This window comes from Stylophora pistillata, chromosome 13 (genome assembly GCF_964205215.1).
Source record: "Stylophora pistillata chromosome 13, jaStyPist1.2, whole genome shotgun sequence".
Classification (NCBI taxonomy): Eukaryota; Metazoa; Cnidaria; class Anthozoa; order Scleractinia; family Pocilloporidae; genus Stylophora; species Stylophora pistillata.
The window spans coordinates 25,369,115-25,395,826 of record NC_142531.1 but is presented as its reverse complement, the minus strand read 5'-3'; the positions used below and the strand labels follow the sequence as shown (position 1 = coordinate 25,395,826).

The following is a 26,712-nucleotide window of genomic DNA, read 5'->3' as shown; positions in this document are numbered from 1 at the left end:
TTTACATCAATATGCTTATTCTCCATACTGTTGTCTAGAAATTTCCTATAGTTCTAACAAGGGGAATCTGTTTGACAAGCTTCTTTTGTTAGTGATCATTTCCTTTATTCTCATAACCTTGATGTTTGATTCAGGGGATGATATTGTAGGGAGAAATTAGATGTTGGTCATTCTTAGGGGTTAAAAGGTTTTGCAAACACATGTCAGCCATTGGAGTCACTATGCAAGCCAAACATACTGCACAGTGAGACTACAAGAACGGCAAGCACACCATACCTCAGCATAATGTTAAGCTGACATGTACATGTAAACATCAAATTTTCATCAATTTTAATATCATACCTGCTACAGTCTCTCCCAACAACATTCACCCGACAACGACATTGCCCTGAGTCCACATCACAAAGCTGGTCATATGCTCCTCCAACATCACAGTCACAACCTACAGCATGTATCCAAAATTAATTCCAATCATTACTTAACCCTTTAACTTCCAAGATCTGATTGTTAATTCTCCCCTCCGGTGCTCCATATTTCCTTGTAAATTAGTAATAAGAATTTTGTGTTAGATCTCAAAAAACATCTTCCTGATAAGTTTGAGTATTCTCATTACCTGTTTGCTGAATACTATGGGGAGAAGTATTATGTTGATCACTTCAGGGAGTTAGAGCTGGGTTCAAGAATTAATCTGTATCTCTCATATAGTGTGCATCCCAAAATTAACTTCATTAAAGACAGTATAGTGCATTTGTCGACCTGAACAAAATATGCTAGAAGGTTGAAGGTTACTGCCAATGAACTAGCGACCTATCCACAAGGGGGGGGGGGGGGAGCGAGTGACACCACTCCTGCAACAGCAGTTATGGGCCATATTGCCTTAGTTTGAGACGCACCCATCTTGCCCTAACCCCAATCTAAAACCCCAGCAAAGAGTTTAACACACTACTTAAATGTATATGATTGAAACCACTGCATTACCTGTGCAGCCAAACACTTTGCGGCCTTCCAGACCATAGAACCCTGGCTTGCATCGTGTACACTTCCTGCCTGCAACATACAGCTTACAAGGACACTGTCCAGTTTCCTTGTCACAAATGCGAAGCCCACCAATCACACCATCCATATTGCACTCACAGTTATCACAGCCCAAGGGATTATTGTTATCAAGGAAGTAGTAACCATCTTTGCACTCTGTGCATGCAAGACCTTGCACATTATCCTTGCAGTCACACTGACCCTGCAACAACAAAGTTCAAAATATAGGATACTCTATATAAAACGCTAAAAGATTAGGAAAAAATTAAAATGTTTACACCAACCGTTTTCGGCTGTTTGCCATCATCAGGGTTGAAAATAATGATCGTCTGTACATACATATATATCTTATATGATTCACGATGGGAAAAGTTTGGAGACATAAGAAATAACTTGTTTGTTCAAAGTGTGGCAGAATTGTTGGATCATTAGCCCCTCAATGATCCTACGCTTGTGGAATGTTTCTACTGAGGAGAGAACATGCCAAGTGAAAAAAGGTGATGGATTTTCCCGCAAGTGTTTTGCAGCTTCAGAGGTGTGCATGATCAGGATTTGAATGCTCTGCAATACGTACTGCTAAATTTCTCACAGTTTCACCAATGTAATCAATGCCACAAGAACAATCTCCTTTGTAAACAACTTTGGATCTGTGAGTGTTTTTGTCTTTGTTGTTAAAAGGGCTTTTAATTTGCCTTGTTTGCCACAGGATTACAAAGATGAAATTAAAAAATTAATGAACTCGTTGAGTTTTGTAACAAACGTCTCACCGAGTTTTTTGTTTTTACTGCAAAAACAAAAAACTCCTTATTGATGATGATGATAATGATGATAGAAGGTTTATTAAAAGTATTCAAAAATGGCACCCAAGTGGTGAAATACATGTGAATTTACAAGTATACTTTAAATATTTAAAAAATACGAAAATCTTACATTTGACTTTAAAATTAAGAGTCTAAAGGGACTGGGAATTACAAGAATCGGCAGTTACATACCAATGAAAAACGCTTAGGTTTGCTTGACTACAAGAACTGGGCGTTAGACGCCATTGTTGGAAAGAAAGATTTTTTAAATCTTTCGGTCCGGCATTTAAAGAGTGATACATGGTTTTTGTTGCGCAACTCATAAACGTGGCAATCGGCGCGCTTTGGTGGAATAAGGTGGTACTATACTTTAATAAACTATTATTAAGTAACTCAAATAAACATTAGCAGAGGATTTTAGTGATATTTCCATTACCATGCAAAACAATACACTCCTACGCTTCACAATTTTCTTACATCAGAAATTTCCCTTTTCTCCCTTAGTGTTTTTTCTTTTCTTTTTTTATTTTTGGGCAATCACCTCATGATCCTTGGTTCCTCACTGAAAAAATTTGAACAATACATGTCTCACTCTGTTTGATAATTTCATATGATTCTTAATGTAAAATACATGATTGTGCTCACCTCATTAGATAAGGAACAGTCTACTGCCTGTCCATCAGGAAGTGGTTTAATTCCTGCAGGATCGCATTGACAGGCTTGACAATCAGGAAATCCATAAAAGCCGCTGCGGCAGCGATTACAGTTTATACCACGGAAAGATCCTTTACACTGGCACTGTCCTGTGGTTGACTCACAAAACTCATGAACTGAACCTCGAAGATCGCAAGAACATTTGACACATCTTGGATAGCTGTAGAATCCAATTTTGCAACGGTCACATCTTAGTCCATCGTAGTTGTCTTTGCATACACACCTACCACGTGGGTCACATGCTGGTAAAAGTGAGCCTTCTATTGAACAACCACAATCTGAAAGACAAAAAAAGGAGTGGGTGAAGTTGCTAGTACCTAGTATACCAACCAGTGAACTGTTTCACAAATACTTGATCACAAATTTTGACTTAAGAACAAAGAACCTTGTAACTCCTGTGTTGTAAAAATGAAGTTTAAGTTTGAAAATGCATTCAACATGAAGGAAACGAAGTCAAGAAACTTGCGAACAAATACTTGATCACAAATTTTGACTTAAAAACAAAGAATCTTGTAGCTCCTGTGATGTAAAAATGAAGTTTAAGTTAGAAAATGCATTCAACATGAAGGAAACGAAGTCAAGAAACTTGGGAAAGATGAAACGCACGTGCGTTTACCCACACCGGCCGATTATTGCATGCAGCAAAAAGAAAAAGTCAACAGACATTTTGTGCGAACAATTGTTCAGCGCCGGGTTGATTTCTCAAAAAAATCGATATCTCTGGTTCTACTGGGCCTAACAAGTCCCTTAAAACGGGAAAATTCTCTTCAGCTGAAGCTAGTGTTCACTGGAAATTTGTTATTGATGCGCCCATTATCCTCGGTTTATTTTTGTCACCATCAAGGCTGTTTACACACATGCCGATAGTAATTTGTTCGTCACGTAACTAATTGTGCATGAAATAAACTCGAGTCAGCATCGCGTTTTCAAGCCACTTTTTGGCACTCTTAATGTAATAAAATTCATCTGAGAGGTGGAAACGCAGGTAGGTGAGAATTTTCTTCAATTCAACTGCCAGTAGATTTAAAAAATGTCACATAGCCTGCACCTCCCTATTACCCGCAGTGGCGCGTGTTTAAGGCCAAATCAACAGATTACCTGCGGGTAAACGGCCGGAAATTACGGTAGTCTTTAGCCTTCAGTTGTAGGGTTTCTTAGTGAAATCAAATTGTGTTTTGATGAGCAGATTATTGTTTCATATTCACATAATTCTGTTTTAATGTGGATACTCACTCTGGAGACATAAATTTTGTTCTTCCAATTTAGCTCCATTACAATGCATGTGTTAAAGTTACCTGAGCACCTTGGAAAATTGTAATATCCCTCATTACAAATATCACAGCGAGGTCCTGCATAGTTTTTCATACAAATACATTCTCCAGTGGTGGGATCACAGATATCTCTTGCAGTACCCTCTGCATCACAGTTACAAACTAGGTCAAGAAAAAAAACACAGATTTGGTGAATATGTGCTTGAATAGGTCCCTCACGCAATGAAAATGCCACTAAATACAGTCTATGTGTATTGTTAATCACATAAAAGAAGTAATTAAATTCCATCATGGTGTTTCTGTTCTGAATCAGATCAGAAGATGCTAAGATGTGGTACGATTGTCAGAAATACACCCTCCTTCCTGTTATGTGGCACTTCTTTGTTGTTAATCTCCAGTATTATCATATCGATTTTTAGACTGGTCTACAAACCAAAATGAAAAACACTGCTAATCAAATAAAATGTAACCCTTCAACTCCAGGAGTGATTTACATGTAAGTCTCCATAGGGTATCCATACTTTATCTAGCAAACAGGTAAAGAGAATACTCAAAGTCATCCTGGTTAGAAGTTGGTGTTCTAGCTAACACCAAATTCTTGTAACTAAATGTAAAGCAATTATAGGAGAGAATTAACAATCAGATCTTCAGAGTTAAAGAGTTAAAATACCCCAGCAGCTATTAAATTTGTGTCTAACCTTTGCATTCAGGAAAGCTGTAGAATCCCTTACTGCACTGATTACACTGTCTGGATGTATACATTTGACGACATCTGCACTGTCCATCTGACACATCACAGTCTGCTGAAAGTGATCCTAAATTATCACAGTTGCATCCTGAAACAAAACAATACAAAGCAATGATAAGACAACTAAATCATAAACAGATTGTTGAAATTTAGCACAGTCAGAAAAATTATTTAATCATTTAGATGAAAAATTAACAATAATTCAAATTAATATCAAAATTGTTATTACTCCGATTTTCCTTAAGAATTTTTTTCAAGTACTTTTGGAGAATATTCTCCAGCCAATTGCATAAGAAAAACCCTGTATTAATCAATTATTATAAGAGACTCAAATGTGGCTCTGCAGTTAACCTCTTTTCTTATCAATATAAGAACTCACGGCTGCAGTTTGGGAAGCCATAATAGCCTCGAGCACATTGATCACACTTAGCACCAGTGTAGTTTGGTTTACATGGGCACTGATCGCCTGTTGGACCACACACACGTCCACTTGTACCCAATGGATGGCAGTCACAAGCTGATGATAGATAACAACATTTCTAACATGGAATTTAAATTTTATTCGTTGATAACAACTGGAAAAGAATCAAAGTGTCCTGAACCAATATTGAACACTAACACTCCTTTTTTAAGGGTGAAAGACGACCCTCCAAATCTCAACATAAGTTCAACCTTCATTTTAGCTGGGGTATAGACAGTGTAAGCATTTTGTAAAATTTATCCTTGACTTTTCAAGCTTCTCACTTGTAATCCATGCAAATTTTTACTTTCCTGATCCCTTTTACTTCCTTCCTTTGTTTCTTATTAAATTTATTTCTTTGTATTCACTGCATTTTACAATTGTATTTAAAACAATTATTGTAAAGCAGCTGTTGAAATGAAAGGATAAATTCTTTCCTAGGCGAAGAAAGAAAACAAAGTTAACTTACGTTTGCAATTAGGGAATCCATAAAAGCCCTCATTACACTGAGTACAATTTGGTCCACTATAGTTCTCTAGACATTGACATTGCCCATCACCATCAAAACATCGACCGGTGGAAAACCTTCTGTCACACGTACAAACTGTAATGTACAAAAGAATTTCCAGTTGATGCCACTATCTGAAAAACTGATAGACTGACTGTCAGTTAAGATATCCAGGTAAGAGAGAATCCATCACCATGTGACCTGCATGCCAGACTATGTCACTCCCGACTCCCTTAGGAGGTTTCGCCGGTCACATAACTTTGGCTTGAACCTGGGTTTGCAAATGTTCGTTTAGTTTTTATCCATTGAAGAGAGTTTTAAAAAAGCGTCATTGCGTCTTTCGTTGGCTTAAGCGAACAGTTTAGTAAGTTAGTATTTGGTTTTTTGTTGTTGTTCAGGCTGGTATTTGTTGTGTGACAGGTTGGAAGGAAAGAAATAAAATTATGATAATCAGGTGATTATCATAATTATATTAATTAAAAACAATTATTTGCCCAGCAGTAAGTGAATATTGTTACACACTTACTAAATGTTCTAAGTTGTCTGAGGAATTTTCCTGATATTAACCCTTAAAAACCATTTAACTCCCTTGAACAACAAAGACAGAATTTCTCCCTAAAATATCAATACAATATCAAGCAGATGGTGATAAGAATAAAGAAAAAATAATATCAACTAGGGGATTGTTGGTTGATCCAATACCAAACTCTGAACTTACATCATAGGAATTTTATGACAGTTGTAACAAAAATTACTAAGGAGATCTTGGGAGTGAAAGGGTTAAAAAACTATAAGTAATTGTGGTTATGATCTGAAAATGAGCTTACCTTCTAGAAACAATACAAGGCTGTGCTCTAAGAAAAATTGAAAGAAGCCCAGTGCTCTGAAACTGTGAAATCCAGGGTGCCCAGCATATGCTTTTTATGAAAAAACTAAGATTCCTGAGTGGCCCAAGAGCAAAAGTAAGGTGCCAGGGACCATAGGGTGCTGCTAGACTGCAGCCCTGCACTACATGGTGTGTCAGTTGACTAGTTTACAGCCATACCTTTACAAGCATCACGATCTGTCTTTGCCTTATCTGCTGGTCGATAGTATCCTGGTTTACACTGTTCACAGTTGATACCAATTGTGTTGTGCTGACAATTGACACACACTCCTCCACCCTCATAATTCCCATTGACATCCAAACTTCTCTTTTGCTGATCTATTTCCTCACTATAATAACAGTCTATTGCATGGTTGTGGCAGTTACATGCTAAGAAAGTAAGAGAAGTAAACTAAATATAAAAAGTAATACACCACTAGTAGCTATAGTACAAGTCTAAACACCACACCCCGAGCTTTGTTACAAACTTCACAAAAGTACAGTACACTGTACAATTGCCCATCAGGCAAAAATTAGGGATTAATCCTTCTCTCTAAAAAATTGTCTAACTATTGTGATGTGAATCCTAACAGATGTAGTCACCAGAGAAGCAATGATTTACCAATTATGTAAATTTATTGATCTCTCCCCCAATGGAGCTTTTCAGGGCCAACTGCATGAATGAATGAACATAGTGTTCAAAAATCACAACGGATAGGAGGCAGACCAGTTGGGTATATACAAAACGCAGCCATAGAGTTAAAATTGGGACCACCAAAACCAAATCCAGTGTGTGCAGAGTGGAGGGTTTGAATCTGGGACCACCAGATTTCGAGCCAAACAATGAACTATACACACAATTCTGTATTCATCATCACCTTCACATTCATTGCTGCTTTCTGCAGTTCCTGGTCTCCATTTCTTCTGCACAAATCCAGGGCAGCAATTTTCACATTTGATACCACATGTCTGATGTTTACATCTGCACCTGAATAGTGAGTCCTCTACACTTTGAATACATTCGTCAGCATGGCCATTACACATACAAATTCCCCCAACTGAAATATCCTTTATTGAGTAGAAATACTGTAAACAAAACAAACTTGAGGTAAATAATAATTAAGTACCAAATTCTTAGGATTCTCAATGGGATTTGAAGTAGGTGTCTATGGGTGGCTGTGACCAATTGAGGAGCCTTAAGGCCCCTTAAAACCAAGGGGGGTTCTGGGGGTATGCTTCAGAAATGGAATTTTCAGTGTTTTGGTTGTCAATTTCAAAAGCATTTATCGTTATTTTTCTTACAGCTACATCTTCATCAAATTTTGTAGGCTTGTTTTAGAAAGCGTATTAAGAGGAAGGTCATTTATTAGTTAGGTTAATGTACATGAGCAAGTATAAATACAAACCCTTCTAGTAACTGATGGATCTTTCCTTGCCAGTGGTAGCAGATCAGCTAACAAAGTCTTCACTTTTAACAACCTCAGCCTTATATGAGTAGCACGAGTCCATTCCTGTAATAAAATGTTTCACAGTTTGACATTTAAATACAGAAAAAATTTGGCTTCCATACTTGTTGATACCCAGCAAGATGGAAAACTTTTATTTACATCTTAAACTTGGCTGATTCCACTGCTGGTGCCTGCAGTGCATTATCAATGACTAAGGTATTTGAAAACTGCTGTTTTTGTCTTCTTGCTCACATTTCAAAATATAGGTTATCAGATTTTTACAAGTGACAAGCAATAATCTTGTTTACAAGGAAAAAAAATAACATGACATTTCAATGAAAAGCTATCTAAATACTATGCTGTATTCTTTAAACCTTCAGAGATCTTGGCATATCATTACTAGGTGATCATGAAATTATCCCAAAATGAACTACATCAGGATACATAAACCGTACATCCTGTTTATATAAACTGATCAATTTTGATTGCTTATTTGTGACATCATTTACCTGTAATGCCTGACTGTAGGAAAAGTTTGCTGCTCCTGGCCTTCCATTAATTAGTGAAATATGGATCTGAAATGTGAAGAGATTTGGATCTTAAACATGAATTTAACTGAAGTGAGAGACTAGACTGGTTTATTTTCTCAAATTAAATAGCAACACATCTCCAATATTTCAAACTTATAATTATTTATTTTCAAATTTATTTAAATTGTTACTTTTGTGTACCAATTGCAGAGGTTAGATTACATTTCAAGAAATAGCATGATTTCCCAATTACTCATGTAGCTAGATAAATCTATGGTTTTGGAGGAAAATTTGTCACTTTTATCCATTACAACTAATAAGACAATTAAAAAACCTTATAACACTCACCTCGCCATTTTCAAAAGGTGGAACCTGTGAGTAGCTTGTTGTACAAGTGACTGTTGTGTCATCTTTAAATGACTGCAACAGAGCTGAGCTTCCAAAGTATGACAGACACTCGCTGTTGGTAGTAGCAAAGTACTGCCATGGGTTAAATGTTTTTCCACCATCAACAGATCTCTCTAAGGCCCAAGTGCCAGGGCGTGGAGCATTCCCAGCTTTTACAATAACATAGGCTACTTGATATTCCTATATGAGAAACACAGGTTTAGCTTCACAGAATGATATTCTTGGATTACCAGTTAAAAAATTCTTGTTTCACAGTGGTGACCCTTACATAACCTCCTTTCATCAAAACTTTGATTTCTCTTATCATTTTCCCATGGACTTCTTGTGTTTGAAGACTTCTCTGTTACTTATAGAAATAAGTCTATTTCTTTGTATGTAGTTTAAAGTAAACAAAAACTTGGTTCCCAAAATCCATCTTAAAGGTGATTTACATTATATAATAATGAAGAGAGGTGCTTTGTTGAACTAACAGTGACATCTGAACAGGAAAAGCTGTAAGGAACCTCCTGGAGAGAGTATACAGGTACACTTGTAAAACCAAAGGTAAATTCCAAGCACTCCCAACATTCTTTTCCTTAGGGTATAATTAAGAGTTTCATTTTACCTTCTTAACTAAACTTCAATGTTATAACATTTAGGAAAAGAAAACCTAGGCTTTTGAAAAAGCCCTGAAATCTCTTTTGAGTAGCTAATGAGGAATTTGGCATGTTAGGATTCGTTGGTTAATTGTTTTCTTCCTTTGTTTTTGAGGGACTTAATTAATGCATGTTGGATAAGAGAAAGTTTGATTTCCAGTTTCTACATTTCATCGGAGAAGTCTTTGAGGAAATAAAACAGATTCAGCTTGATTCACGTTTACAAAGTATGGAAATTCAAAGCGTAAATACGTGCTAAATTTCACATAAATGCATACACAATCCTTGATTGACTAATTCGCCTCACACGTAGGTGAGATTTACTGTACCCTTATGGTTTCTTGATTCCCCGATACGAAAAATATTCCCACCGCATTCACTCTATTGGAGTTTCAGCTGGTTTGCATAACAAACTTTCCATCCAGATTTTAAACTTCGTCTTAAACTAACTGAGCTCACAATTTTCAGCACTTTAAACGGATCACAGTGTCCTCGATAGTTATGAAACTGTTTACCTCTAGACTGATCTCTCTGAATAATCGCATTGCAGTGCAGCGATGGGTATCAGAGGGAACTTCCAACACCAAGTATAAAAAAACTACGGGTCAGTCATGCATACGGAGAAATCCTACCTGTCCTAGATCGATGGTGATGTTTACTTTTTGGTACTGTAGGCCGCGGGACAGCGGAGGGGATTGCCACCATCTCTCCGTTCCATCAATGGCATATTTTATCGAATGATCTTTGGTAGGCGTACCTGGCTCGCAGTGGTCACAGGACAACCCTAGAATGCCCAGTTTTCCCGGTACAGTGGCCAGTTTGCAGAAGAGTTCTGGTTCACTAACATCTTCGCCACATGTTGCTGTTGCTTCGATTTTCTTCCCTTGAGCGATGTTTATCGGTTGTGGTCTCAAACCTTGACCATCGCTCGGTTTCGGAGAGAAAAAGAAAACTAGAAACACATGAAAAAGGGCAATAGCGAGCTTGTTCATTTTGCTATCGGCCTACAATCACAGTTCAACCATAGCAAAACTAAACGAGCGATAGTGCGAACAGTTGAAATACACTGGCTCTTTGTGTAGAGGGATATCAAGGTTCATATTACCCTGGGTGTGGAGTGTGAAGAATTCCCGGATTTCCCGCCTTCTCTGTGAACAAATTTTATTGGCTACCTCTGCCGCTCGTGGTTTTTCCGAAGTACAAATAATGCCTTAGCATTTAATTCCTTCTGTATTCTGGTTTTTTTTTTTTTTTTTTTTTTCCAAATTCCATACCGGACGCTTCTCCAGCCCATCCTCGGGAGACGATATTCCAATTGTCTTACTTTCCTTCCTTCGATTTTGATATTTTAATAATACTAAAATCGGACGAAGAAAAGTAGACAATCTGAAGATCGTTTTCTGGGGATAAGCTGTTGAATAATCCTCTCGGCTTCATCTTGGGATATAATTCAACAATATTCACTTTGCCTTCGGCGAATAATTGCTGTACTGAATTATCCGGTTTTTCCCGCTAGTCCACGATTAACCCCAAATGTCACCCTAATAATCTGGAATAATGCCGGCCATAGATCGCAATTGGTGTTTCCTTAGCGTTGTTAACCACCCAACACACCATTCGAATGCAATTACTTTTAATTGGGGCTTAATCGAACACGATCGGACTCAAGAAGTAAGTTTGGTTTCCCACACTGACAGGGCGTGCGATGTTCAGGCTTGAAGCAACACAACACCAAACAATCACCGATTCATGTTTATGAATTCAGTTTTTCGAAGCAGTCCCTAAAAATCTTCAATTTCAAGTGCCATTGCCCTACCAGTCGCTGACCAAGTAGAGGACAAAGGTCCTTGTTGTTATTTGGTCCCTCAACGAAATGTTGTTTCCGATCAGAACTCCAGCGAAAGATCAGTTTAAAGTTTCGGGTAGAAGCATTTCAAGCAAGACAAGAAACATGCACACGTTTATTACATCAGTCGATCAAAATAGAACTTTCTTCAGATGAAAAACAATAAGCAAATATATGAATATTGAAAGAATTGTTAAAGAATTACACTATTGGACACAGCCAAGTATTGTGACTAAAGTGGTAAGTCTTAAGTGTTTCATGACTTTTAAGCTCTCTCAAACGAGAAACAACTCGACGAAACAAGGTGTAAAGTTTACTTCATGGTTCATCATTTATCTTCTTTCTGCAGACACAAAAAGCCACTGCACCGTTTTCGCACCCAGTGGACTTTGGCCTATGGTTAGCAGTACGGGGTTGCAAAAGAGGCAACGTACCTCCAAGTTAAAACTATTCGCACTCTCTTCAAAGAGCCCCGTTGAGTTCAGATCTGACTGCTTACTAGGAAACAAAATTTTTCAAATTCATCAACTTTTCCATCTTTTAAAACCAAAATCATTTGACAGTCTTTTAAAGTGTTCAAACGGTGAGCTATTGTGATAAGATAACAGTTGATTCCTTCAGTTTGTCCCGCACTACATTCCAAAATCGTCTGCTCAAAATCGCAGACAATCTTGCTAATCTTTAGCAGAGAACTGAGACATAGCTGCCCGTCCGTTGTGGTCTCTGGGGATTTTAATGTTGGTGACATAAATTGGTCCACCGATCCACCTACGCTGTTGAATACTTCACCTTCAACAGCGGATGCTGAATACCTATTAAACTTCCTAGATGACTACTCTCTCACTCAGTCAGTGACACAAGCCTCTCGACCAGCTTCTGGTAAGACTCTTGACCTGGTCTTGTCTTCGGCGCCTTCATTGGTGACAAATGGGCAGATTCATCCCGGCATGAGCGACTATGATATAGTAATCTTTACAATCAACACTAAACCATCTCGTGTAAACAAGCCGCCTCGCAAGGTTCATCTTTACAACCGCATGAACCTTGAGGGTTTTCAGGGTGCAGCTACAAGTATCAATCAGGAATTCTTCAATGCCAATCCAGATGCCCGTTCTGTAAATGGAAACTGGGTGATGTCTAAAACTTCTTTGGCTTCAGCTGTTGACACTTTTATTCCATGGAAGATGACCAAAGCTAAATCCTCCTTACCTTGGGTGACCAAGGCTATCAAACGCCAAATGAGAAAAACGGATAAATCGCATTCACTAGTCACCCACTCGAACAACCCCTCGATTAAAGCATCATACAGAAAACAGCGCAATAAAGTTGTGGATATGCTTCGGTCATCACATTCAAACTATGTCAACAACGAGATTGGAGGGAGCGTGGACTCCAACCCAAAACGGTTTTGGAATTACGTCAAGTCTTGCAGATCTGAATCCATAGAAGTTCCAACACTTCTGAGCAGTAATAACCTCTATGTCTCCAGTAAAGATAAAGCGCAAGCCCTAAACAATCATTTTAAATCTGTATTCGTGGACGATGACGGTATCCTACCTGGAATTGGTTTATCTGATTATCCGCCAATTCCATATCTGTCATTTTATGTAAATGGTGTCCAGAAGCAAATTTGCAATTTGAATCCCAAAAAAGCATGTGGCCCGGACAATCTGTCTCCTCGTATACTGAAGTTATTAGCTAACGAATTGTCTCATGTATTTACCTTTCTTTTTCAACAAAGTTACGATTTCGGCAGAAACGATTCCAAATTATTTCGTTACTCCCACCGACGCAGCCCCAAACAGTTTCTTTCGAAACTATCAGCCTTTATACCTGATGACTGGTCAAAGGCAGAAACGATTTCCAAATTATTTCGTTACTCCCACCGACGCAGCCCCAAACAGTTTCTTTCGAAACTATCAGCCTTTATACCTGATGACTGGTCAAAGGCCTTGGTTACACCAGTATACAAGAAGGGCGGCAAGCAAGATCCAAAAAATTACAGGCCCATTTCTTTGACTTGCATATGTTGCAAGATTATGGAGCGCATAGTACTTAGCCACATCCACAAGCACCTGTCCACAAATAACATCCTTTGTAAACACCAACATGGCTTCAGGTCCAGACTCTCTTGTGAAACGCAACTGGTCTCAGCCATTCACGAGTGGGCCTCCGTTCTCAACATTAAGGGTCAAGCTGATGTTATCCAACTCGATCTCAGCAAGGCTTTCGACAAAGTATCACATCTAAAGCTCTTACATAAGTTAAGTCACTACGGTATTCAAGGCCAAACCTTATTATGGATAAAGGGTTTCTTAAGCAACCGCTCCCAAAGTACCAGTGTAAACGGCGTACACTCTAACCCGTGCAAGGTTATCTCAGGTGTTCCACAAGGGTCTGTCTTAGGCCCCACGCTTTTCTTGATGTACATAAATGACATCCTGGGTGACATCAAGTCAAATATTAGACTCTTTGCTGACGACACCATTATGTACCGACAGGTTGTATCACCTGCGGATCATCTCATCCTTCAACAAGACCTAACTTCATGGGCCTGTCTTTGGCAGATGGAGTTTAATGTTAAGAAATGCTACCACATTTCCTTGACCAACAAGCGATCCGTTATCATACTGCCATATTACATGCATAGTCAGGTCTTGGAACATGTAACTTCCTATGATTATCTGGGTGTTAGATTAACGAGCAAGCTAAATTGGAAAGAACACTGTGACAAAACTTCCAACAAAGCCTATGGGGCTCTCGGGCTGGTCAAACGGACTTTACAACCGTGTACGCCCGAAGTCAAGGAAAGAGCCACAAAGCAATTATTCGACCTCTACTAGAATATGCAAGCGCTGCCTGGAATCCACACACAAACAGGGACACTGAAACTATCTAAAAGTCCAGCGACGGGCTGCTCGTTTCGTCGCACACAATTACAAGAGATCTACAAACTCACAAGTTTGGTTGGGACTCCTTGGAATCCAAAATTTTGCTGGCCCAAGTGACTCTTTTTTATAAAATCAAAAATAATCTCATAGATCTTGAATTCCCACCTTCTATCCAACCAGCTCCTAGACCAAGGATCCAACATGCCATGCTCCAGCCCCACACAAGTGTTTTGGCGCACAGTTATTCTCCGTTTATACGAACTGTTCGGGTATGGAATAAACTGTCAACTCAAACAGTCCAAGCTAAGAACATTACTTCTTTTAAATCATTAGCCATAAGGGACATTCAGAACATGAAGACCCCGAACCACCTGAAAAGATTTTGAACTATTTACATTTATTGTTTCTTTTAGACTTCACATATTTATCGTAGATTATTAGCACTACAAATTAGTTATTCTATATCTCCCAGCGTTAGCCTAGCTATTTGGGAGTACAAGTTCCAAGTTCCAAGTTCCAAGCTCTGTGGCTCGGTCGACCTGCGCAGTTGGCTCGTCCAATACGATGATCTTACTTCACAGGGAGCCCAGACAAGCGACGAGTCTGGTTGTTTATTCGAAATATAAAGGAATGTATGGGAGAATATTGAAGAGTCTTATCATCGTAAACTTATATCATGAAATTTCTGAGCTAAAGCTCAAAATAAATTTAAACCTACCTCACTTGCTGTGTGTTGTCGTTTCTGTGGCTCTAAATGGCGAATTTGAGCGATTTGGGTTAGTTTTTTTTCTTCCATTTTTTTTTCTCGGTGTTCTTTTTATTTGTGCTAAATATTATCACTGTGTTGTTGAACTATTTTACGAAGAACATAATCAATAGTGCTATAGCCACTTATTGTCATTATACGCTGCACTCGCCTTTTAAAATTTTTTGGCAGCTGCTGACGCAAAAAAGGACCTACGACACAATAGATTCCTATTTTTTCAAGTAATACAGTTGTTTGCAGATTTGTTATTTGCTCAGTACAGAGTGACCACTTTTTAGTGCCCAAGTTGTGTTAATTTTTATACTAATGCTTCAATTTGTTGCTTTTTTTTTATTCATTTCAGTTTTGGTAATAATACTTTTTAATATCTTACCTGACTTCTCTGCATACATTTTTTTTTTACCCTATCACGTTTGGAAACAATTATTTTTGTCTTTTCAGACCCCGCAAACAATTTTTTTCAATATTTCTCATACCTCCCTCTCCAGAAAAATAATGGTCCGTCCCTAACCAATGTTGTCCCAATCATAGACGTAAAGGTAGGGGTGGGTGGGATAACCAACAATGAACTAGTGTCCAAGAAGAAAAACTCCTTGTCACCTCAGTTGGCTACTATGAGTATTTATAACTCAATGAACACAATACAGATCGTACGGAGGTACGGCGAATAAACTTTATAAACGAAAAGTCACCTTTAATTACATATTTTCTTGAAACAAGAGGCTGAAAAAAAAGAGCGCACCACTCATTTCCTTGAGATGTACTCATTCTTTGCCGTGCCAAAAAAAGATACAATAACTTGACATAAGTCTACCTGCACTTCTCGATAACCTGATTCATAAAGCTGAGATAAAGAACCTTAAATTTTCTTACACAATATAATGACCGGCGTTTTGATCGTGAGAAACAAAACATGGTTAGTAAAGACATGTTGACAAGCGTCAAGTTTTTATTTGCATCCACTGACACTTTAAAACCTCTCGGCAAAGCTTGGATTAACAGAAATCGTGTCATCTCTATATCTCATATCATCTCAATATCTCATATCATCTCTATATCTCATATCATCTCTATATCTCATACCTGTGTGAGGGGCATAGCATGTCATTTTTAGCTTGAAAGCCTGTTCAATACTTCGTAAGTATAGCGCGGGATTATATTCCAAGAAAAAATAAATACTCCGAGAAAAGTTTGTCAGCCCGGGCTTACTGGCTCAAAGGGAGCTACGCGCCTGTATGTTATATCTAAAAGACATTCATACACAACAGTTAGTTAAACGTATTTTAAGGCATTCCGATTTCTAGCAGCTATTTCGCAATAAAATTTTCCACGACGAACTTTGTACATGACCTATAAAAGGTGCAAGTAGCAGTAACAGGCCCATCTCTGTAACAAGAACAAAAAAAAAAATCCTGCTGAAACCAGCTTTCGTGATTTCGCGATTCCGAAACACGAACCCAAAACATTTTAAAATATCTACATAGTTTTTCAGTACATTAAAAGTTGCCGGGTTGTTCAAAGCTGGGTTATTGGGATATTTCATTTTAGATCTGAAAGCTTTAAATGAAAATTCAGTATAATTCTTTTTGTCTACAATTCGATGATTGGGTGCTCTAAAAAGAGTAGAGGAATCATCCTAAAAAGATTCTTCAATAGAGAAATAAAGAAACCTGGACTAAAATTGAACCCTTGGCTAGCACTAATTGGCCTTCGAACAACCGGGCCCTGCTGTCATAAAGAAAACGCTCCTTGCTGATCCCTATCTGTTTTTCAATATCCAGTACGAAGAAGAATTATTCTTTTTTCACGGCGGACTACGATTGAACAACCGACAGAAAATCAGCAAGAACCTGACTACATTGTTATGATAAATATTTACTACTTAACATCATCATAGCTCATCAACAAACAACTATCTTCTTGATTACTTAAGGTGACAATATCGATATTGTCGTATTTCACGTAATTGCATCTTTTGTTTGCTTAGGGAACTTGTTTAAACAAAATTCAAGTCTACAAAAAAATTCTTAAGTATCTATTGTAAATAAACATGTGAAATGGCACCTGTTTTACCGACAAGAACTGAATAGATAGCTGCCGTTTCGTTTAAACTGTTTCATTTGAAAGCAGAGCGCAGTTTAATCCCTGGGGCATCACAATGCTGGCCATGCTGATGATTTTGTCTTTAATCCAAGCCTCATTAGGTAGAGGAGTACCTATTCTGAGTGATCTGCCAGGTATATGTTCTATGGTATATGTTCAAGCTGTTACAAATTTATCCAGAATAATACATCTCCCTAACTTATCAAAATTCGAGGCTTGAAATTCCAAAGTGAGAATCTCGATTGTTGGATGATTTAGCTAAAAAAATCGTGGATCGAACGCTAAAAAGAAATTGGAAAACTTCAGATTCTATGAAGATCATCCTGATTGACTTGTTCCTTCGATCAGGATATAGAGGCTGACTTTTTGAAAATCAAACCGACAGCTCGAAATCCTGGAGAATTTGAAAGCAGAGCGCAGTTTAATTCCCGAGACACCACAATGCTGGCCATAATGATGATTTTGTCTTCAATCCAAGCCCCTTTAGGAAGAGGTGTCAGTACTTATTCTGAGTGATATACCATGTACATGTTCTATGGTATACGTTTTAGCTGTTACAAATTTCAAGTATTTGGAATGATTTCTCCCTAACTTATCAAAATTCGAGCCTTGAAATTCCTTAGAGAGAGTCTCAATTGCAGGGTGATTTAGCGAAAAAAAAAAATCGTCGATCTAATGTTAAAAAAGAAATTGGAAAACAGATTTTACGAAGATCATTCTGATTGATTTGTTCCTTTGATTAACGTATAGAAGATGATGTTTTTGAAAATCAAACAGACAACTTTGAGCTTCATTGAAACAGGTTGGCCATAAAGTCAACGCAAGCAGAATTCCTTTTGAATGCCCTATAAAAGACTCAGTATCGTTGATCACTGGGGAACCCAGAAGAAGTCTTAAATATGTCGTGACTACAAAGAATAAGGGCCGTTGAAGAACCTTCTAAATTAACAATAGGAATAATCAAGAGAACATGCATGGAAAATGATATCATTTTCCCTGTACGATTCACTCTTTTTTTCACATAGTAGTCTTACCGCACCCACAGAAGTTTTAAAATTTCGTACGACGCAACTTCCCGCATGAAAAGCTCTCATTTTTGGGAGGGAGATGTCATTTACTTACAAAATTTATGCTTGCCATTTATCATGCTATTCAAATATCTGGAAGAGCACTTCACAATATTGATTTACTTTATCAAGAAATACGACAAATACATCGTAAGAGAGCAAAACAAAGAGTGGAGTAAAAAAGATACACGTATATCATAATTTGTTGTTACGTGTTCTCCAATGAGTTCTCACACTTTCACATTCTGAGATAACTTTTCTCTTCGTTTATCTATGAGCTGAAAATGAAATATTTCATTAAAGTTATATAATACATCCCACTTTTTCAAGGAAAATATACTTTCCCTTCAGAAAACATTCCTTGTAACTCGTTCATTCTTTTGGCGCACCATAAAAGAGATTCTGTCTTAAGTTTATTGATGGAGCTTTTTACGTACTAAATATTTCAAACCCAGAGGAATGCTGATTTTACAAAAATTACGTCTTGTGAAATGGAAATCTTATGTTAGGAGGATTGTGTTTAGATTCTAGAACATTCTTATTTTTGTTAGGTGTGATTAATTTCCATAGTTCTTGCTCTTTTGGGTTTCGTTTATTGTATGCTCATCGTTATGTCTACTTTTTTTGCTTTAATTATTTTTTAGTTCTTCGCGTATTGTATTTAATGCGGTAGATGTGAGAGTGGAGATGTATACCTTCCGGATAAAAAAAAACTGCTTCTCGTTTTCACCATCACCTCTGCATGCCGATCGGTTTAATTTTACATTTTCAAACTCGTAACACCTTATTCGGGACCCTTTTTCAGGAACAAGGAAATAGTTTTTTCGAAAGAGTATTGTCAATATTACACCTGTTAAAATGATTTCGTACAGGCCTGATTTCTTTTCAGGCGTTATTTTCACAACTGCGATGATCGCCATATACATATACATATACATATACATGCAGTGCACATTTACGATTTTCATAGATTCTCAGTCATTGATTCATCACTTCGCAGGTTGAATACGGGTTTAATTTTGAAATAATTTCAAAACTTTCTTACAGGTGACAACAGACCTCAACTGGATGACTCCGATCTGACAGCTATAGAAATGATCGATAAAGTCAACATAGGTTTGTAAACTGGTCCTTAAACCAATAAAACTCGTGGCATTCTTAAAAAGATCACGTACTCCTTTACATCAGTTGTTTTCTCTATAGCAAGTGATCTTGTCCTGCAAATAACTCCCTTAAGAATAATTTAAAAACGGTGTTTGGTATTTCCTCTAGCAGAAATTTAAAAAAAGCGTAGCCTTGGTCTCAGCATTGGCAGAATGTTTGTGTCCTGTTCTGAAGCAAGATACTTGTTTCAGAAAGGGTCTCTCCCTCTCAAGAAAAGCGATATTTGGGTGAAACTTTGTTAATACTGGCGTCGAAATGAACGCTGGGATTGGCCAACTCAGTACCACGTCCCTTAGAGGACAAGTTTTTCGCCAATCTTTGTCGTTGTAGAAACCTGGAGACTCCAAAAAAAAAGCTTCGCAACTTTTTTCGCAGTTTTTTGTTTGCAAACCATATTTTGTTGCATGCGTTTTGCTAACGGGTAACCTGTGAAGCACTGGCTTCTCATCCAGCGGAGAGTGGCAAAACTCTAAGTCGCTTCATGCTACATAATCAGGTTTTGGGATCAGGCATTCTTTATGACCTGAGGGGGGAAGGGTCGAGGATTTCGGGAGGAACGCATTGTTTCCAGGTGAACCGAAGGGGATCAATCGTCGCCAAAAGAGTATAAAGTAGTGGGGAGCTACAGAAAATCGACTGTCAATGAACTGCTAACGAGGGATGGACAGAGGGGAGACATCATAAGAATATTACAGAGCCTTATGGGGAGGGGGGTCAGTAAATTTGGTCGTGACCCAACCGAGATCCTCCGACGCCCCCCCTCCTCCCGTTCAGGCGCTAAATAATAAGCAGTCCTTTAGCTCACGGTACATCAGCTGACGATACAAGTAACACAGTTTTATTCTCGAACTGTTTTCTATTCTACAGCTGTAGATGTTGAACCCAATCTTTACGAAGGTGACATAGTGCTGCCTCCATACTCAGACGAGTCGAGTGGTAATGAAATGGAAAGGGAGAAGAGAAATGCACAAAGATTGAGGAGATACATCTGGACGGGAAAGATTGTTCCCTACGTAATCTCAGATACACTCTGTGAGATGTTTTCTGATTCCTGTTTTTAAAATCACCACAATAAGGGCGACAGTGAACGACAGTGAATGGTTTATTTTTGTTTCACTGCACCAGTGATGTGATATTCATGTTCTTTAAAAACTTGATCAAATTTTCAGTGCGTCGGTTTAATTTGCTATAGATGGTGTCGGTGAGCAGGTTTTGCTAACCGATGTTTGTACGCGCTCTTCCTCTTAATTTGAGGAGTATTTCTGAAACAGTTTCCACGTGTTTGAAAGAAATTTCCTACCTAGATTTTTATACTAAAAGGTTGACAGAAATGCTTGACAAACTACCCATAAGGTACCGTATAATTTGATTGGAAAAAAATTCTTTTCTCTCAGTGCAACAGGGATATGAGCAGACCATCAGAGGAGCCATTGACCAGTTTACGCAACGCACATGCATTAAGTGGAAACCACGTGAAAACGAGGAAAGATGGATTACTTTTGAGAAAAAATCGGGGTAAGAAAAATGGTTTGTTGGGGTAAGTATCTCTTATACTAGAAGTTTCAATGTGAAAGTGGGTGCTGGCGTCAGACCTTGAAGGAGATACTGATAATAAGAGCGATCAACGAGCGATGCACATTTTATTGAGCTTCAGCGAGCGATCCCCATTTTGAATCTAATTATATAGATTTAGCCAAGCCTAAAAGCGGAGCCCGCATTTTTTTCCCGCACGTCTCAAGCGCACAACGCCTTGCCTTATATACTGGGTAACTGTATTGCTGTATGGTGGCCCCTGCTGTAATAGCTTTGTGCGTGTGATTTGGCTTAGTATTCTAATTGTACTACAGAGTACTATGTAAGGGTGTGCGTGTGTCTTTCTCTCTTCTTTTATTACTTTCCTATTTTTTCTTAATTTCTGTCGTGTATGTAAACGTAAGAAAATGCTTTAAATGAATTTATCAAAAAGAAAAAAAAAAACAACCACAACCACAACAACAACAAAAACAACGCCTTGCCTTGGCCAGGACTCGAACCCAGGTCATCCGACTCGGAGCCCAGTGCACTGACCACTGGACTACTGGACAAAACCGTGACATTGGCTTGAGCCCGTTGGCCAAACGCTGTACGGACGCCCCTACGGTCCTAAGTCCAAATTTTTTCGGCTTGATGTGTTACTACTACCATTTTGTACAATCATGGGGCGGCGCTGCGTGCTGCGAGCTCCGCTGTGATTGCAAGCTTTTCTTTCACCTCGACGGCCAAATGTAACTCAATGGTCGAGTTATTTACCTCAACGGGCAGAGATTTTGACTCAACGATCAAATTTAACGCCTCAACGAGCGAATACTGTGAATAATTTGCCTGTAGGACCGAAGTCGCTTTCGACATAAAGCGAGTTGTTTAACACCTTCCTCTCTTTTCTCTCGAGATTAGCAAGCTTCAGTCGGCAGTTTTCTCCGAATGAAAGCAGTTTTACCTAACACTTCACTGCTGCTGAATGCACTGAGCAAAAAATGATCTCCGTGAAGTAGGACTTATCGATATCTTGGCACCTCCATTCGCGAATCGGCAAAAATTGCCCACATAATACAGCAGCCAAACACATAAATATCTGTGAAGGTGTAGTCTGATCGTCCGGGTGAGTGTAGTCCTGAGAAGGACTGTTGTCAGTGGTAGTGACTGATGTTTCGACAACCTGTGCGGAAGTCACCATCAGAGTCAAGTGAATGATTGTTGTCCGTAGAATGTTCTTATTCCAGTTCGTGTGAAATGATCGGTTGGTTTTGCCGTGATGTTATTGGCTGTAAGACTCAAGTGACGTAAGTCGGTCGTGATTGGTCTGTTTCGATCTGTCGGTAAAGTTAGGTCGTTCTTTTTCGGTCGTTTGTGATGTTTATGTCGTGAATGAGTCGATTGTATGGAGCGGGTAGTTGTTGACATCTGTTTAGGGGAGTCTGTTCTAAGTTAGTAAACCAGCTTTCCAGAGTCAGTCGTTGAAAATAGTCAGTGCTGTAGGTTAGGCATTGCGCAGAGTCCCAGTCAATGTTGTGGTTGGTAAGTCGATGGTGTTCAGCAATGTGATTGCTGACATCACCTTTCCTCGTCGCCCGTCTGTGTTCAGTCAGTCTTGTTGTGAGGTTTCTGCCAGTCTCACCGATGTAGGAGGCTTGGCAGTCGGAACAATTGATCTTATAAATCGTTCCCTGTCTGTTCCTCGATTCGTCTTTGTCTTTAACGTTGGTTAGTAACTGACGTAGTGTGGTGATGGGTTTGTGGGCGACGCGGATTTTGAAGGGTAGTAAGATACGCGAGATGTTTTCAGACATGCCTTTTATGTACGGTATGGTTGCTGTAGTCGTAGGGATTGCGGGTGTCGTTTGTTTCGGTAGCGGTAGTGGGTCGGTGAGTGTTTCGTCGGATGAAGTCGTTGTTGTAGTTGTTCCTCGTAAAAACACGGTGAAGGTATTTGTTCTCGTCGGATAAGCTGTCTGTCGAGTCACATACTAGTTGTGCGCGTCGTTTTAGAGTTCTGATAGTTGTGGCTTTGTGTGATGTAGGGTTGTAGGATGACTCGTCTGGTAATCTGTCGGTGTGTGTCGGTTTCCTGTAAACTGTCGTTCGTAATGAGTTGTCGTTGTGGCTTACCAGGCAGTCTAGCCAATAACATCACGGCAAAACCAACCGATCATTTCACACGAACTGGAATAAGAACATTCTACGGACAACAATCATTCACTTGACTCTGATGATGACTTCCGTACAGGTTGTCGAAACGTCAGTCACTACCACCGACAACAGTCCTTCTCAGGACTACACTCACCCGAACGATCAGACTACACCTTCACATGTTACCTCCGGGTTCAAGCCATTTACTGCACATAAATATTTCTTGTGTTCCTCGAGAGTCATCATTAAACTGTTCACGACCTTGATGAATACTTCCACAAGTAATTATAAAAAAGACATCTATATCACAAACTCACCTCGTTTATCGTATCATTGATTTCTAGCACACCGAGACGGCTGTACACAGCTATTGCTCGAAATCGATCGATATTTCCACATCCATTTTACGCGATGTTATCACAAGCACCCCGGATATAAAAAACGCAATCGACTGCGCATGTCTACGATCTTACATCAGACAAATTTTGGCTTTTTCTCGCTATTGTAAAGAACAGGCTGCTGCCTAACTAGGGCTCGCCAGCAAAAAGACAGACAAAGCCACGAAACAGTGAAAAAAATAAAAATTTCTGGTGGAGAGGAAATCTTTCATTTTCGGACTATATCTCGTACCCAAGTCCTTCTCAAGTAACATTGTGTTTGTAGTTGAAAAAATTTCACCGTCGTGCATCTGGGAACAAGATTCGCGTTTAATTTGTCTTCTTCGACTCTTTCCTGTTCCCCTGCAGATGTTATTCATCAGTTGGAATGAATTACTGGAAGAAGGGTTCACAAACAATCTCTTTAGGAAGTGGCTGCAACCATGCAGGAATTACTATGCACGAGATGATGCACGCTATTGGCTTTTGGCATGAACAGTCACGCTATGACCGTGACAAGTACGTGGAGATCATGTGGGAGAATATTGAGCCTGGTAACTAATGTGATTCATGCCTATATCTCGGATATTACGTCAGAATCGGCTTGTTTAAGGTTTTCGTATTCGGTGCTTTTCTAACAGCCCACTTATATGGCCTCGGGTAATGAGAAATCCCTCCTCCGCCTCCCGAGTTACCCCTGCAAAACTAATTTTTCACTTTGAAAAATAACATTAAACCAACCAGATACGATGAATGTATGAAGTTCATATATTTTGAACTGCGGTTATAGATACGTATGATGCATGATCCTCGCTGTAGAGAGCGCTATTTATGCAATAGCGAAAAATCAGACCTGATTAAACCAACCGTTTGGTATGAAAGTGGCTGCAGCCTGAGCTCTTCTTTCCTACATTGGGATCGAATTGTATGGAAGGACGAGATGATAATAGGATTGTCTGTTTTTGTTTTTTTTTTTGTTAACAGGAAAAGAACACAATTTCAATAAATACGATAATAACCGGATTGATTATCTAAATGAAGTTTACGACACAGGCAGCATTATGCATTATGGGAAAAAAAGCTTTTCCAAAAACGGTCAGCCAACCATACAAGCAATTGGTGACTCGAATGCGGCATTGGGTCAGCGGAATCACTTCAGCAATACTGATATCGCTCAAATGAATGCACTCTATGATTGCTCAGGTAAGCGACTTCTTTTTATGATTAAAGAAGAGATGGAATCGAATAAACCCTTAGGTTGTTTTTGTGTCGATGGGAACTAAAACTTAACTTGTTTAAAAATATAGTGATTTACGACCTTCTCGGAACTCATTTCGCTTCATACAATACTCATGCATGAAACATTTATTCTTTCCAAGGCCCTAACAACGGATGGAGTTCATGGACAGACTTTGGTCCGTGCAATGATCAGTGCAAACACACACGTCAGCGGTTTTGTGCATCACACGATTTGAACAACTGTGAAGGTGCAGACCACTACGGAATACAATCACATACGGAGAAATGCAGCAACGAAAAATGTTTAGGTAAGGAGACTGTCAACACCAACAAAATAAAGGTTATAAAACCGGTTATACGGCAGTATGTGAACCCTGAGTAAGTCTAATGTTTTAAGCCTTTGGTTCAGAAGTGTCTTAAGGTCTTAAAACAAGTGAGAAGAATATGCTACCTTTCTGTAACATCAAGAAATGGTTAGATACTCTAGTCTTCTTGGATAGGGATGAATAAATGGAGGTCCCGTCTCCTGCAGGGTTAGGGGTAGGAGACGTTAATTTTTCCCACGCACGAGATTACTGTGTGATGGATGTCCTCCCCTGGGGTGGTTGCTGGGTGGGAATTGGCCCTGAAAAGCCCCCATGGGGAGTGGCATACATAAATATGTATGCATGTAAATTAATCTCAAAGACAAGTCTAATATCCCTCCCTCCAAAGAATTTAAAGCAAAAGGCTAAAAAATAATGAAAATTTTTAACTCACTTTTCAGCTCCAATAGATGGGCACTGGGGAAAGTGGTCATCGTGGTCTTCCTGTAATGTGTCATGTGACAAGGGAACATACAGCAGAACGAGGCATTGCAATGAGCCTAAACCAAAAAATGGCGGGAATGATTGCGATGGAGATGATAAGCAAGTCGGAGAGTGTGTAATGCCAGGCTGTCATTTGGGTAAGAAATTAAGAGCTTTCCAGGCTCCTTCCTCAAGAGGCGTGACTACAAATGTTATACCTGCCGTCTTTTCTTCATTTTCCTCATTGAAGACGCGGGAAAACGCGGCAGACGAGATGGTTTACAGTTTTGCACCTGATTGGTCGAGAGGATGGCGCGAGTTTTCTGAGCCAATCACAGAGCAGAGTTAAGAAAAACTAAAGCAAACTTGGATAATTTTGAATTTAAGAGCACTCGTTACATATGAGACGATAAATACGTTCACCTGGCTAATATCTAACCAATAACCAACTCCCCTTAGTGGCTAACTTTTTTATTAACACCTATAGATATATCACAAAAACTGTAACAAAACGAAACCCTACCATATCCGTGGCCCATGGTTTACGAGCTCGCGTACCACGACCTGCAGACCAATTAGAACTAAGAAATTGCAATATACCATGGGTTTTTTATATGCGAAGTATATTAAGAGTTCAGTTTCAGCCAGGGAAAACCGAAGGAAAGTTTTTCGATCTCCACTTAACACAGGGATATTAAGTGAATCTTTCTTTAACAGAGACATTTCCACTGCTTCCCAGGCGAAACTACTTTTGAGTGAACGAATGATTTGAAGACACTGAAGAAATTTTTGAATCCTGTAATCCATTCCCAGTACTCTATTTCAGGTCCCCATGACTGTGAGTTTGAGGCGGGTGGGCTTTGTCACTGGACTATTTGTGAACCAAATAAATATCCCAGGTGGTATCATCATCAAGGACCAACCTCAAGTTCAGGAACTGGACCTTCTGGCGACCACACTTCCGGTTCAGGTCAGGCTCATAACTAACCACACGCAGCTTTCTTTTGCTGCCTTAAGCTGTTTTCGCGTCTTATCGGATGAATTTTCTCCAGATTTAAATTCAAACAACTTTTCCTCGTTGCTTAGGTAAGCCCAGATGTACGCCTAATTCAAAGGAAAGTTTCACTGACCGACCGACTTATCAACCACTGGGGGATCTAGGGGTAAAAAAAAATCGCAGAAGGAAGAAAAGTCGCCAGGAGTAAACACACAAAAATACATTCCCCCGCCCCCCCCCCCCCCTTAGCTCAATTTCTGGATCCGCCACTGCAACTCTGACTGACCAACCAACCGACCAACTGACTGTTTGGCTGATAGACTGACTGAATTACCTCGCAGAGCGCAAATGGTAATATCTATGTGAGCTCTCTTTCTATTTTCTTT

General features: G+C 39.1%; 2 protein-coding genes across 3 annotated transcripts in view; one reads left to right on the top strand and one right to left on the bottom strand.

Annotated features, from left to right (window-relative positions):
• Positions 1–10,494, bottom strand: part of LOC111326113 (laminin-like protein epi-1) — a 54,249-nt gene extending 43,755 nt beyond the window's left edge. For both annotated transcript variants that reach the window (XM_088742899.1, XM_088742900.1), the window contains exons 1-13: positions 10,055–10,494; positions 8,728–8,967; positions 8,359–8,424; positions 7,808–7,912; positions 7,280–7,487; positions 6,582–6,791; positions 5,498–5,632; positions 4,948–5,085; positions 4,519–4,656; positions 3,845–3,982; positions 2,481–2,827; positions 979–1,237; positions 343–442 (exon numbers count right to left, since the gene is read on the bottom strand). In XM_088742899.1, the coding sequence (XP_088599025.1) occupies positions 343–442; positions 979–1,237; positions 2,481–2,827; positions 3,845–3,982; positions 4,519–4,656; positions 4,948–5,085; positions 5,498–5,632; positions 6,582–6,791; positions 7,280–7,487; positions 7,808–7,912; positions 8,359–8,424; positions 8,728–8,967; positions 10,055–10,414 (2,444 nt within the window). In that variant the 5' untranslated portion in view covers positions 10,415–10,494. The remainder of the gene's footprint in view (positions 1–342; positions 443–978; positions 1,238–2,480; positions 2,828–3,844; positions 3,983–4,518; positions 4,657–4,947; positions 5,086–5,497; positions 5,633–6,581; positions 6,792–7,279; positions 7,488–7,807; positions 7,913–8,358; positions 8,425–8,727; positions 8,968–10,054) is intronic.
• Positions 10,495–16,710: 6,216 nt separating this feature from the next.
• The window catches only part of LOC111326164 (uncharacterized), a 14,005-nt gene continuing 4,003 nt past the window's right edge, over positions 16,711–26,712 (top strand). Inside the window, exons 1-9 of the mRNA XM_022930101.2 lie at positions 16,711–17,162; positions 19,143–19,211; positions 20,127–20,291; positions 20,654–20,774; positions 23,672–23,856; positions 24,287–24,505; positions 24,682–24,849; positions 25,308–25,487; positions 26,156–26,299. Of these exons, the coding sequence (XP_022785836.2) occupies positions 17,084–17,162; positions 19,143–19,211; positions 20,127–20,291; positions 20,654–20,774; positions 23,672–23,856; positions 24,287–24,505; positions 24,682–24,849; positions 25,308–25,487; positions 26,156–26,299 (1,330 nt within the window). The 5' untranslated portion in view covers positions 16,711–17,083. The remainder of the gene's footprint in view (positions 17,163–19,142; positions 19,212–20,126; positions 20,292–20,653; positions 20,775–23,671; positions 23,857–24,286; positions 24,506–24,681; positions 24,850–25,307; positions 25,488–26,155; positions 26,300–26,712) is intronic.